Below are 13367 nucleotides of genomic sequence, written 5' to 3'. Positions count from 1 at the left end.
ACATGATTCACTAACTAAGTGTGTGGTCCATGCCTTCCACTATCCTCTCTCTCATTGCAATGGGAAACGCATTTAGACCATAGAACATTGAAAAGTACAGCACAGCACAGGCCCTTCGGCCCACAATGTTGTGCCAACCTATTATCCTACTTTAACATCAAACGACCCTGTATACCCTACATTATACTATTGTCCATGTGCCTATCCAAGAGTCGCTTTAATGTCCAAGTACAACTGCTAATTAGTTATAAAAACAAAGTTGCTGGAAAAGCTCAGCAGGTCTGGCAGCACCTGTGAAGGAGAAAACAGAGTTAATGTTTTGGGTCCGGTGACCCTTCCTCAGAACGGATGGTGGCTGGGAAAACATCAGTTTAAATGCAGAAAATAGGGAGGTGAGTGGGGTAGGGAGTAACCGATAGGATAGAGCCCGAAGAGAGAGAAAGACAGTCGGACAAAGGAATTGCTAATGATCAGGTTGGGAGGGTGAATAGTTGTTAATGGGGAAGGATAGTGACTAACAACAGGGGGTGTGTAATGGCAGGCTATGTGGTAACAAGGCCTGGTGTGTGGGGTAGGTGGCTGGGACATGGGAGAGTTTAGGTCCTAAAATTATTGAACTCAGCATTGAGTCCAGATGGCTGTTGTGTCCCCAAATGGAAAGTGAGATATTGTTCCTCCAGTTTGTGTTGGGGCTTCACTGGAGCACTGTAGCAAGCCGGAAACAGAGATGTTGGCCAGAGAGCAGGGTGGTGCATTGAAGTCGCACGCAACAGGTAGCTCAGGGTCTTTTTTGCGAGCAGAGTGTAGATCAGTTATCTTTGATCTCAACTCCTTTCACTTTAGAAAGAAATGGTTAGTTTACAGCACACCTGGTATCTCGATGCCTACAACACTTTTATGGGAATTTAGAAGACTCAGGATCAACTCATATAGAACTTCGAAACTGCTGTTCATGTCTCCATACCATTAGCTCCTTAAGCCTATTCCACCACTGAACGGGATCATGGCGAATCTGTCAATCGTCATGTCTACATTCCTGCCTTTTCCCTGTTACCCTGTAGCAATGACTCAGCCCCCACATCTCTCTGTGGTAAGGGAACCCCAGCCCACTGAGAGAAGAAATTCCTCCTCACCTCGGGTTTAAATTGGTATCCTTACATTCTGAGATTATGCCGAGTGGTCCTAGACTCTCCCATGAGGGGGAACATCCTCTCGGCATTTACCCTGCCAAGGCCCTTAAGAAATCTACACGTTTCAATGAGATTGTCTCTCATTCCTCTAACCTCCAGTGAGTAGAGTCCCAGCTTATTTATCCTTTGATCATAAAACAATCCCTCCAAACCAAACATCATTCCAATGAGAGACAATGGGAACTGCAGATGCTGGAGAATCCAAGATAACAGAGTGTGGAGTTGGATGAACACAGCAGGCCAAGCAGCATCTGATGAAGGGTTGAGGCTAGAAACGTCAGCTTTTGTGCTCCTAAGATGCTGCTTGGCCTGCTGTGTTCATCCAGCTCCACGCTTTGTTATCTCATCATTCCAATGGGCCTTTTCTGAAATGCCTCCAATGAAATAAGGGGATCAAATCTGCCCACAGTACACCCAGATGTGGTCTCACCAGCACCTTGGACAGCTGCAGTAAGACTCCCCTACTCGTATACTCCAAACCTCTGTAAATAAGGGCTAACATTGCTTTAGCAAGTGTTCCAAATGTATGTACCTTGCATTCCCCTCTCAGTAAACCAGTCTAATTCCCTTTGATCTCTAATAACAATAATAATATGAAAATAATCATAACACACAGGCTGTCCATTTCCATCACAATGGTTGCATGACTTCTTCTACTTGTTCCAAAACATAATTATCAGAGAAGCTAAAAGATACAGTTTTAAAAGATAATATTCTTATGAACCACATAATTATAATGTTATGATCCCAGATAATGGTTATATTAGAGAAATAAGATTCTGGAGTGAAATGTGGCTTGATAGAGCATAAGTTTTATTTTTGTTATTTGCTTGCTTGTGATGGTGAGCCACAGAATGCGCACAGAATGAGGCAAATAAATCTTTCTTTTCAAAAAGAAAAAAATCAAACCTTTTCCCCAGAAATATCCTTTTCTGCCATTCAATCATGCGAAGTATCACTCCTCTATTCACATTAAAATTTCATACTCATCTGAAGAAGCTGCAGACATTTCTTTTCAGCAACTTCTTGCGCATTTGCTAGATGTGGTTCTCTTTGTCTCTCCCCAAGACATATAGATACTTTCTTACTCACTTTTCTCTGACTTACCTGAAGAAAAACTAAACACTCTTTCCAGCCTTGGAGTCATAGAGCCATGCAGTAGGGCAACAGACCCTTTGGTCCAACTTGTCCATGCTGATCAGATATCCTAAATTAATCTAGTCCCATTTGCCAGCATTTGGCCCATATCCCTCTAAACCCTTCCTATTCAGATACCCATCCAGTTGCCTTTAAAATATTGTAATTACCTGACTGCACCATTTGCTCTGGTAACTCATTCCATACAAGCAGCACCTTCTGCATGAAAAAGTTGCCCCATAGGTCCATTTTATACCTTTCCCCTCTCATCTTAAACCTACGCCCCCTACTTTGGGCTCCTCTAATCTGGGAGAAAGACCTTGGCTATTCACCCTATCCCTGCCCCTCATGAGTTTATAAACCTCTATAAAGTCACCCCTCAGCCTCCAATGCTCCAGGGAAAGTAGCCCCAGCCAAGTCATACTCTCCCTATGCCTCAAACCCTCCAACCATGGCAACATCCTTGTAAATCTTCCTGCAATCTTTCAAGTTTAACATTGCTTTTCTTTACCGGGGACACTAGAACTAAATACAGTATTCCAAAAGTGGCACAGCCAGTGCTCTCTACAGCCACAGCATGACCTCCCAACTCCGATTTTCAAAGAACTGATCAAAAAAGGCAAGCGTACCAAACACCTTCCTCACTATCCTGTCTACCTGTGACTCCAAGAGCAATGGACCTGCACTCTTAGGTCCCTTTGTTCAGCAACACAACTTCCTCTTGGACTGCTAAAGTAGGGGTAAATGGGTTTTGGGTTTTCAGTGCTGTGAAGACTTTTTTTTAAAGATTCAGAAGATCATTTGGAACAGAGAGATAAAAAGAAGCTGCCTACTTTGACTGTTCATACAGCTGATGACCTCTTTCCATCTCTGAAGGCCTAGAGGCTGCTAATAACTGCACTGCCTTTCTTGCTGTTAAGGATCTTTGCTTCAGTACTGAACCTGATTGTCACCTCTGGACATCCATCTGGCCCTTGCGTTAAAACTTCAAGTCAACAGTAAGCAATAATTATCTCTCAGCCGATAATGGGAACTGCAGATGCTGGAGAATTCCAAGATAATAAAATGTGAGGCTGGATGAACACAGCAGGCCAAGCAGCATCTCAGGAGCACAAAAGCTGACGTTTCGGGCCTAGACCCTTCATCAGAGAGGGGGATGGGGAGAGGGAACTGGAATAAATAGGGAGAGAGGGGGAGGCGGACCGAAGATGGAGAGTAAAGAAGATAGGTGGAGAGGAGAGTATAGGTGGGGAGGTAGGGAGGGGATAGGTCAGTCCAGGGAAGACGGACAGGTCAAGGAGGTGGGATGAGGTTAGTAGGTAGCTGGGGGTGCGGCTTGGGGTTACCTTTGTCCCCTTACAACCACACATCAACGAATACCAGTCACGGTTGGACATAGAGCAGTTTTTCCGCCGTCTTCGCCTCCATGCCTACTTCTTCAACCGGGAACCCAACCCTCCTTCCACTGACCCCTTCACCCGCTTCCAACACAAGTCCTCCTCCTGGATACCACCCCCAGGCCTCCTACCCTCCCTCGACCTCTTCATCTCCAACTGCCGTCGAGACATTAACCGCCTCAACCTCTCCACCCCTCCAACCTCTCCCCCGCAGAACGGGCAGCCCTCTGCTCCCTCCACTCCAACCCCAACCTCACCATCAAACCCGCAGACAAGGGTGGCGCAGTGGTAGTATGGCGCACTGACCTCTACATCGTCGAGGCCAGACGCCAACTCTCCGACACCACCTCCTACCGCCTCCTCGATCATGACCCCACACCCGAGCACCAAACCATCATCTCCAACACCATTCACGACCTCATCACCACAGGGGACCACCCACCCACAGCCTCCAACCTCATTGTTCCCCAACCCCGCACAGCCCGTTTCTATCTCCTTCCCAAAATCCACAAACCTGCCTGCCCTGGTCGACCCATCATCTCAGCCTGCTCCTGCCCCACCGAACTCATCTCCACCTATCTGGACTCCATTTTCTCCCCTTTGGTCCAGGAACTCCCCACCTACGTCCGTGACACCACCCACGCCCTCCACCTCCTCCAGGACTTCCAATTCCCTGGCCCCCAACACCTCATATTCACCATGGACGTCCAGTCCCTGTACACCTGCATTCCACATGGAGATGGCCTCAAGGCCCTCCGCTTCTTCCTGTCCCGCAGGCCCGACCAGTCCCCCTCCACCGACACTCTCATCCGCCTAGCTGAACTCGTCCTCACACTCAACAACTTCTCTTTTGACTCCTCCCACTTCCTACAGACTAAGGGGGTGGCCATGGGCACCCGCATGGGCCCCAGCTATGCCTGCCTCTTTGTAGGTTACGTGGAACAGTCCCTCTTCTGCACCTACACAGGCCCCAAACCCCACCTCTTCCTCCGGTACATTGATGACTGTATCGGCGCCGCCTCTTGCTCCCCAGAGGAGCTCGAACAGTTCATCCACTTCACCAACACGTTCCACCCCAACCTTCAGTTCACCTGGGCCATCTCCAGCACATCCCTCACCTTCCTGGACCTCTCAGTCTCCATCTCAGGCAACCAGCTTGTAACTGATGTCCATTTCAAGCCCACTGACTCCCACAGCTACCTAGAATACACCTCCTCCCACCCACCCTCCTGCAAAAATTCCATCCCCTATTCCCAATTCCTCCGCCTCCGCCGCATCTGCTCCCACGATAAGACATTCCACTCCCGCACATCCCAGATGTCCAAGTTCTTTAAGGACCGCAACTTTCCCCCCACAGTGATCGAGTACACCCTTGACCGCGTCTGCCGTATTTCCCGTAACACATCCCTCACACCCCGCCCCCGCCACAACCGCCCCAAGAGGATCCCCCTCGTTCTCACACACCACCCTACCAACTTCCGGATACAACGCATTATCCTCCGACACTTCCGCCATTTACAGTCCGACCCCACCACCCAAGACATTTTTCCATCCCCTCCCCTGTCAGCTTTCCGGAGAGACCACTCTCTCCGTGACTCCCTTGTTCACTCCACACTGCCCTCCAACCCCACCACACCCGGCACCTTCCCCTGCAACCGCAGGAAATGCTACACCTGTCCCCACACCTCCTCCCTCACCCCCATCCCAGGCCCCAAGATGACATTCCACATTAAGCAGAGGTTCACCTGCACATCTGCCAATGTGGTATACTGCATCCACTGTACCCGGTGCGGCTTCCTCTACATTGGGGAAACCAAGCGGAGGCTTGGGGACCGCTTTGCAGAACACCTCCGCTCAGTTCGCAACAAACAACTGCACCTCCCAGTCGCAAACCATTTCCACTCCCCCTCCCATTCTCTAGATGACATGTCCATCATGGGCCTCCTGCAGTGCCACAATGATGCCACCCGAAGGTTGCAGGAACAGCAACTCATATTCCGCCTGGGAACCCTGCAGCCTAATGGTATCAATGTGGACTTCACCAGTTTCAAAATCTCCCCTTCCCCCACTGCATCCCTAAACCAGCCCAGTTCGTCCCCTCCCCCCACTGCACCACACAACCAGCCCAGCTCTTCCCCCCCACCCACTGCATCCCAAAACCAGTCCAACCTGTCTCTGCCTCCCTAACCTGTTCTTCCTCTCACCCATCCCTTCCTCCCACCCCAAGCCGCGCCCCCATCTACCTACTAACCTCATCCCACCTCCTTGACCTGTCCGTCTTCCCTGGACTGACCTATCCCCTCCCTACCTCCCCACCAATACTCTCCTCTCCACCTATCTTCTTTTCTCTCCATCTTCGGTCCACCTCCCCCTCTCTCCCTATTTATTCCAGTTCCCTCTCCCCATCCCCCTCTCTGATGAAGGGTCTAGGCCCGAAACGTCAGCTTTTGTGCTCCTGAGATGCTGCTTGGCCTGCTGTGTTCATCCAGCCTCACATTTTATTATTTCTCAGCAAGTAGCTTGTTGAATCATTAACTTAAGTCATATGATTTCTTGAAATCAAGCACAGCTGTTTTTAGCTCACTGTTCCAAAACAACTTATGACCATTTAACAAAAAAGCCCACAGCTCTGAAAATCAACAACCCATTTACCTCCTTACAGTTCAAGTTCAAAAGTAATTATATGTTATAAATTTTTATCACACTTCCCCCTCCTGGAAATTATAGTGCATCTTTAAGTAGGCATTTTCACCTTCTATGAAAATTTCCCTCGCTTTGCTCTTTCTATTTTGCATTGACAATAATAACACATTGGATTTTCAAAATTGTATTCTACGCAAGTTTATTTTGATCTCATGCATTTGTTTTCTGTTCTATTTTCTCTGGACAAAGTGCTCGCTTTAATATTGTCCCTTCCTGTTACATGAATGATTGTCAAGTTGTACAGTTACGGGATTAAACTTCAATGTGAAATAAACTGAATTGGCTGAAGACTGGCAGCTGTGATGCTGGGGTAGGAAATTCCATCACAGGAAATGTAACTCTTGGAAACTTCACTTCCCATTTTTATCTCATTTTCCCGTACTCTGATACTTCCGTCATTATTTTGTTAAGTCATTCTTTGCCAGTTTGTTAAGTTGTTCCATCCTTCTGGAATTCTGATCATTGTGCACGATTTCTTTCAATGGAAGGTGCTTCCTTTTTGAACATCTTTCTCTTCTTAGCTCAATCATGCCTGCTTGTGAGAGGATCAGAGATAATGGGAACTGCAGATGCTGGAGAATCCGAGATAACAAAGTGTGGAGCTGGATGAATATAGTGGGCCAAGCAGCATCTTAGGACAGCAAATACAGCATCTTTTCTGATGAAGGGTCTAGGCCCGAAATGTCAGTTTTCCTGCTCCTAAGATGCTGCTTGGCCTGCTATGTTCATCCAGCTCCACACTTTGTTATCTCTTGGCTGTTTAAGTCTCTTTTACAGAAATTAGATGCAAACATCACGGACAACACGCGCAGTGCTATAGTGAGGAAAGACTGCATCGGTGAACATGTAGGGGTTCAGGTACATAATTCTTTAAAGTTTGCATCACATTTGGACAGGATGGTTAAGAAAGTACTTAACACGCTTGTTTCCATTGCTCAGTCATTTGAGTACAGGAATTGGAATGCCATGTTGAGGTTGTACAGGATTTTCGTGAAGTCTCATCTGGAGGACAGTGTCCAGTTCTGGTCGCACTGTAATAGAGTACAAAAGCCTTTATAGCCATACATAATATATGAATATAGTACATAGAACATTGAACAGCACAGCACAGTACAGGCCTTTCGGCCCACGATATTGTGCCAACCTGTTATCTTACTAGAATCAATCTGCCCTGAATATTCTGCATTTTACTATCCTCCATGTGCCTATCCAAGAGCCACATATAAATCTGGAAAGTATCTGACTCCACTATAGAGTGATGTTTATAAACTGCTAATTGCAGCGCCGAAATAGATATAAAAGTACGTAGGCACGGCTTCTTTTATTTTTACAAGATTTCAGACAATACAGAAATAAAATATCCAGCATTACAGAAATAAAAGCTTAGTAAAGCAGACAACCTGGCACTGAGATTACAGTCTGCACCAGGCCCTGGCTCGACACTGTGCCAGTGACACCACACCAGGAGACTGCTGTGGGTGGGAGGGACTGGGGGTGGGGGGGGGTTGATGCACCACACTGGGAGACCACTGTGTGTTGGGGGGGTTGGTGTTGCAGGGTGGAGTGGTGGGGGTTGATACACCACACTGGGACACCGCTGTGGGGGTTAGTATTAGGCTAGAGAGGGTTCAGAACAGATGAACTGGATATGCCGAGTATGGAAGATTTGAGTTTTAAGGAGAGGCTGGATAGGTTGAGACTTTATTCACTGGACCGTAGGTGATTGGGAGGTGACCTTCCAGAGATTTATACAATCATGACAGGTATAGATTGGGTTAATGGTGGGTGTCTTTCCCCGAGGGTGGGGGATTTCAAAACTAGGGGCATATTTTCACAGTGAGAGGAGAGAGATTTTAAAAAGACAAGAAGGACAAGTAGTTTACGCAATTTTGGGTCACATGTGGAATGAACTTCCTGAGGAAGTGGTGGAGCCAGGCATATTTACAGCATCCAAAAGACTGATAAGTACATGAATAGGAAAGGTTTGGAGGGATATGATCCAAACACAGGCAGGTGGGATGAGTTTTGCTTGGGATTGTGTTTTGGCATGGACTGGTTGCACCGAAGTGTCTATGATTATATGTTAAACCAACAGCTTGCATGCATGGTTATGTAGGACAGTGAACACTCCCGGTGTCCTGAATTACTCTCACCACTGCCTAACTATCGTATGGTGAATGGGAAGCGTGGATACCAGGAATGGATTTCCTCTTGTGGGGAAGACTGAAATGAGGGATGCATTTTAAAAGTAAGAAATTTCCCTTCTAAGACGGTGATGAGGAGAATTTTTCTGAAGGTCGCTTGTCTATGAAATTGTCTTCCCTACAAAATAGTGGAGGCTGGATCAGGCTGGGTGAGACAGATTCTTGATTGAAAGGCTGTCAGGGTTTATGGAATGGGGATGGGAAAGGCAGGTGAGTGGAGCTGAGACCATAACAAGATCAGCTAAGGTCTTATTGAATGGTAGAGCATGTACAAAAGGGGTAAATGATCTATTTCTATTCCTGAGTCCCATGTTCCTCACTTCAAAATCTAAAACACAAGTAATCCAACTCATTTGCTTTGAACAGGGGCCAGATGTAAAACTGAAGCAAATACAGAGAATGCTGGAAAACTCAGCCGGTCTGGCAACATCAGTGGAGAGAAATCAGACTTAACCTACAGGGTCTGATATGACTTATCTTCAGAGGGGACATGGAACATGTTTCTTTCTAGGGACTCGGGTTCGATTCCACCCTCGGGTGAATGTGTGGAGTTTGCACATTCTCCCCGTGTCAGTGTGGGTTTCTTCCGGACGCTCTGGTATCTCCCACAGTCCAAAGATGTGCAGCTTAGGTCGATTGGCCATGCTAAATTGCCCGTAGTGTCCAGCATTGTGTAGGCTGGATTGATTAGTCATGGGGAATGCAGGGTTCGATGGATAGAGTAGCGGCGGCTGGTCTGGATAGGATGTTGTTTGGAGGGGCGGTGCCTCTCTCTTTCCACGGATGCAGCACTTTCTCTGTTTATTTCAGATTTCCAGCATCCTTTGTTAAAAGGATGTGGGAGTCCCTCCATAATTACACAGAGGGCATTTAATAGTCAACTACGTTGCTGTGGGTTTGGAGTCACATATAAGCCAGATCATACAAGGATGAATGTTAGTGAGCCAGATGGATTAATACCCAACAATCAGTTCAGCATAAGATTCTTAATTCCTGATTTTTTAAAGATTGGATTTAAATTTATCTGCCATGGCAGGAGTTGAAGCAGGGTCCCAAACACTACCTGGGCCTCAGGATCAATGGGCCAGTGATCATACCATTAAGCCATTGACCCTGATACAGTACCAACAGATTTCTTTTGTTAAATAACAGTATATTATCCAGCTTTAAATGTATTCATTGTGATGAGGCTACCTCTTTCATTATTGCTCCAACTACATGATCACCCATTCTGGCCTGACACTAGAACTGCGATACTGAGGGAGTGCCGCACTAACAGAGGTGCTGCGGTTTGGAAGATCCATGTCCATATTACACATTCAGATGAGTATTCTATGGACACAGATCAAAAAACAAAACAAAAGCCTGCCTCTGCATCATGGGCAATATTTATCACACAACTAGCATCACAGAAGACAGATTGCCTGTTCATTAAACATTGTTGTTGGTGGAGATCGTGTGCTGTTGTGATTCCTGCATTTTAACAGCGACTACAGTCCAAGATACTTTAGAATAAACTAAAATGCTGAAACATGCCATGCATTCGCCTTTTTAAAAATTGGTTATGTACATAAGCGATCGTTCATATTTTAAAAATATTTTATTGGCCGTAAAGTACTTTGGGACATTGTACTGAGAGGATGTTTCCCCTCATGGGAGAGTCTTGGAGTGGAGGGCATGGTGTCCAATTTAAGACTAAGATGAGGAGGAATTTCCTCTCTCAGAGTGTTGGGAGTCTTTGGAACTCATTGCCACAGAGAGCTGTGGAGACAAAGCCCTCGTGTGTGCTTAAGGCTGAGATGGACAGACTCTTGATCCGTCTGGAAAATGGCAGGAATGTGGATGTGAGAACTGTTGGATCAGCCACGATCCGATTGAATGGCATATCAGGGTGAGGATCCAAAAACACTGCTCCTGCTTCTATTTCTTATGGTCCTAATGTTGTCTTGTGTGGTTGTGAAAGGCACTATATAAACGGAGGTTCTTTCTTTTTAAATGTACTACGCAGTATGGTAAGCAGTAGCTTTGATGGTTTAGATTTGATGAGCGAGATGTTCTATAGCAATAGAGTTTGCCCCAACCTGCTGTCTTTTCGTAATTACTTCACAGTGCGTGATGGATCCCCTTATGCCTCTATGGCCCCTAACGGAATGAAACTCTGAACCTGGTAAATCTAGCCTTTGCCGGCTGGATTATTGTCAGAGGCACGTATTTTCACACCAATTCTATTTCAGAGTGCAGCGTTAACCAGTGCCTCCATGGTGGTGAGTGTCGAGCAGTCCAGGACACAGGGGAGATCATCTGCCAGTGCCAAGCTGTCTTTGCAGGAAAATACTGTGATATTGGTAAGCTCCTCGACAGGACAAGTGCTGTCCTTGAATGTGTTACCTCCTGCCAGCCTCTATTCTGCACCAGTGCCCCTGGGCGTTTGGGATTAGAACTCAGTAACCAGTCTGTCTGTGCACGCAATGCAGCTCATTCTATCTTTGTGTGCCCAACATTAACTTACCCAACTCGCTGCTCACTCCTCCGCCCCCTGCTAACTGTTCCTGTCGTTACCCCCTCACCTCCCCCATCCCTTGCTTGCCACCTCCTTCATTACTACCTCACTGTTCCCCTCAATACGCATCTCACTCCTTCCCTTTATCCTCCTCCCTGCCTCCCCCATCATTCACTCACTCCCTCCCTGCCTCACTTCACCGGCTGAGCCAGCATTTTATTGCCCCATCCCTAGTTGACCTTGAGGAGGTGGTGGTGAGCTGCCTTCTTAAACCGCTGCAGTTCATATGCGGTAGGTAGATGCACAGTGCCCTTAAGGGAGGGGAATTCCAGGATTTTATCCAGGAATGGCGAGTGGCGTGCAGGGGAACTTGCAGTTGGTGGCATTCCCATGTTTTTGCTGCCCCTGACCTTCCAGATGGAAGTGGTTGTGGGTTTGGAAGGTGCAGTCTGAGGATCCTTGGTGAATTTCTGCAGTGCATCTTGTAGATAGTACACACTGCTGCTACTGAGAGTCAGTGGTGGAGCGGGGAGCAACGTGCCAAACAAATGGGCTGTTTTGTTCTGTTACGGCAGCATCTGTGGAGAGAGAAGCAGGAGTTATAACTCAGGTCTGTGACCTTTCATCCTAACTGAGAAAAGGTAGATAGCTCACTTGTGACATTAACTCCCCTGATATATGTTCATGGCCCAGATCTTGGTGTGCAAAGCACAATTATAAAGTTTGCGGATGTCACAAAAATTGGAAGAATTGTAAACTGCAAGGAGGACAGTGTGGAATTCCGAAAGGACATTGACAAGTTGATGGGGTGGGCGGATGGAAGGCAGATGAGGTTCAATGCAGAGAAGTGGGAGGTGATGCACTTTGGGAGGAAGAACATTGAAGGGCAATACAAAATAGGGTGTACAATTCTAAAGGGCCTGCAGGAGCAGAGGGACCTGCGTGTCTGTGTACACAGATCATTGAAGATGGTAGGACGAAAGGAGAGAGTAGCTAATACAGTGTTCTCGGCTCTATTAATAGGAGCATAGATTACAAGAGCAAGGACGAGATGTTCAGCTTGTAGGAGATGTTAGTTAGACTTCAGCTGGAATATTATGTCCAGCTCAGTGTGTTGTCATATTATAGAGAATGTACAATTTACATTAGAGAGGGTGCAGAAGTGATTCACAAGAATGTTTCCAGGAATGAGGGACTTCAGTGATGAGGATAGATTGGAGAAGTTATGACTGTTCTCCTTGTAGAGGAGATGGCTAATAGGAAATTTGATCAAAGTTTTCAAAATCATGAGCGGGTTGCATAAAGTAGAAATGGACAAGCTGTTTCAACTTATAAAAGGAGCAAGAACGAGAAGGCACTGATGTTTAATAAAGTGCAAGTGAAAGCAAGAGTGTTGTGAGAATTACTTTTTCACTCAGCGAGTGGCGAGGGTCTGGAATACATGGCCTGGCAAAATGCTGGAGGTAGGTTCAAATGATGCATTCAGGAGGGTATTGGGCAATTATTTGGGTAGAAATGGTGTGCAGCGATCTGGGGAAAAGGCAGGAGATTGGGACTAGGACAAGGAACCAGTGAAGGCACAATGAGCTGAATGGCCTCTTTTGTGATTCTGTGAATTCAGGCAACTGGGTACCAGACAAACATTGGCACCATTACTGAGACTAGTTTTCAATTATAGGTTTTATTAATCAAATTTAAGCTCCTCCAGCTGTGCAGGGGCATTGATTGTCCATACACCGGTTTCTGTCGGTGGTTGGATCATTTGGAGCCTTGCCATTCAAGGTATTTAGGGTGGAGATAGGGAGATGCTGGGATCGTCATTTGCCATTCTCCTGACTGATTAATTCTCACCTTCCCAGCCCCCTTCATCAACCTGACCATGGGCAGAGGCTCAAGAGTCAACTCAACCTTTGATCTCCATGCCAGGCCTAAAGACTTGCCCAATCTTCGACGAAATGACGTTCGTTTTCTCATCGAACTGTTCTTTGTTTTCTCTCTTAGACAAGAATGCTAACTGCTACAAGGACAATGGGATGTCTTATAAAGGTCCTGAAGATGAGAGTGCCTTGGGTATCGAATGCTTACCCTGGAATGAGGACTTCTTGCGTGAGCGTTTGAACATTAGTAACCTGGAAAGCGCTCTCCAGCTGGGCCTAGGTGACCACTCCTACTGCAGGTGGGAAGTGAAGCACTGACGCAGATTCAGTGGTAACTTTGAAAAGGGAATTGGATAACT

General features: G+C 46.7%; 1 protein-coding gene across 1 annotated transcript in view; it reads left to right on the top strand.

Annotated features, from left to right (window-relative positions):
* Window positions 1–13367, top strand: part of LOC125450817 (hepatocyte growth factor activator-like) — a 77462-nt gene that overhangs the window by 47428 nt on the left and 16667 nt on the right. The window contains exons 12-13 of the mRNA XM_048527059.2: window positions 10866–10976; window positions 13133–13307. Coding sequence (XP_048383016.1) covers window positions 10866–10976; window positions 13133–13307 — 286 coding nt within the window. The remainder of the gene's footprint in view (window positions 1–10865; window positions 10977–13132; window positions 13308–13367) is intronic.

The sequence above is a fragment of the Stegostoma tigrinum genome, chromosome 3 (genome assembly GCF_030684315.1).
Source record: "Stegostoma tigrinum isolate sSteTig4 chromosome 3, sSteTig4.hap1, whole genome shotgun sequence".
NCBI classification, from domain to species: domain Eukaryota; kingdom Metazoa; phylum Chordata; class Chondrichthyes; order Orectolobiformes; family Stegostomatidae; genus Stegostoma; species Stegostoma tigrinum.
This window is presented reverse-complemented; position numbering and strand designations above follow the sequence as displayed.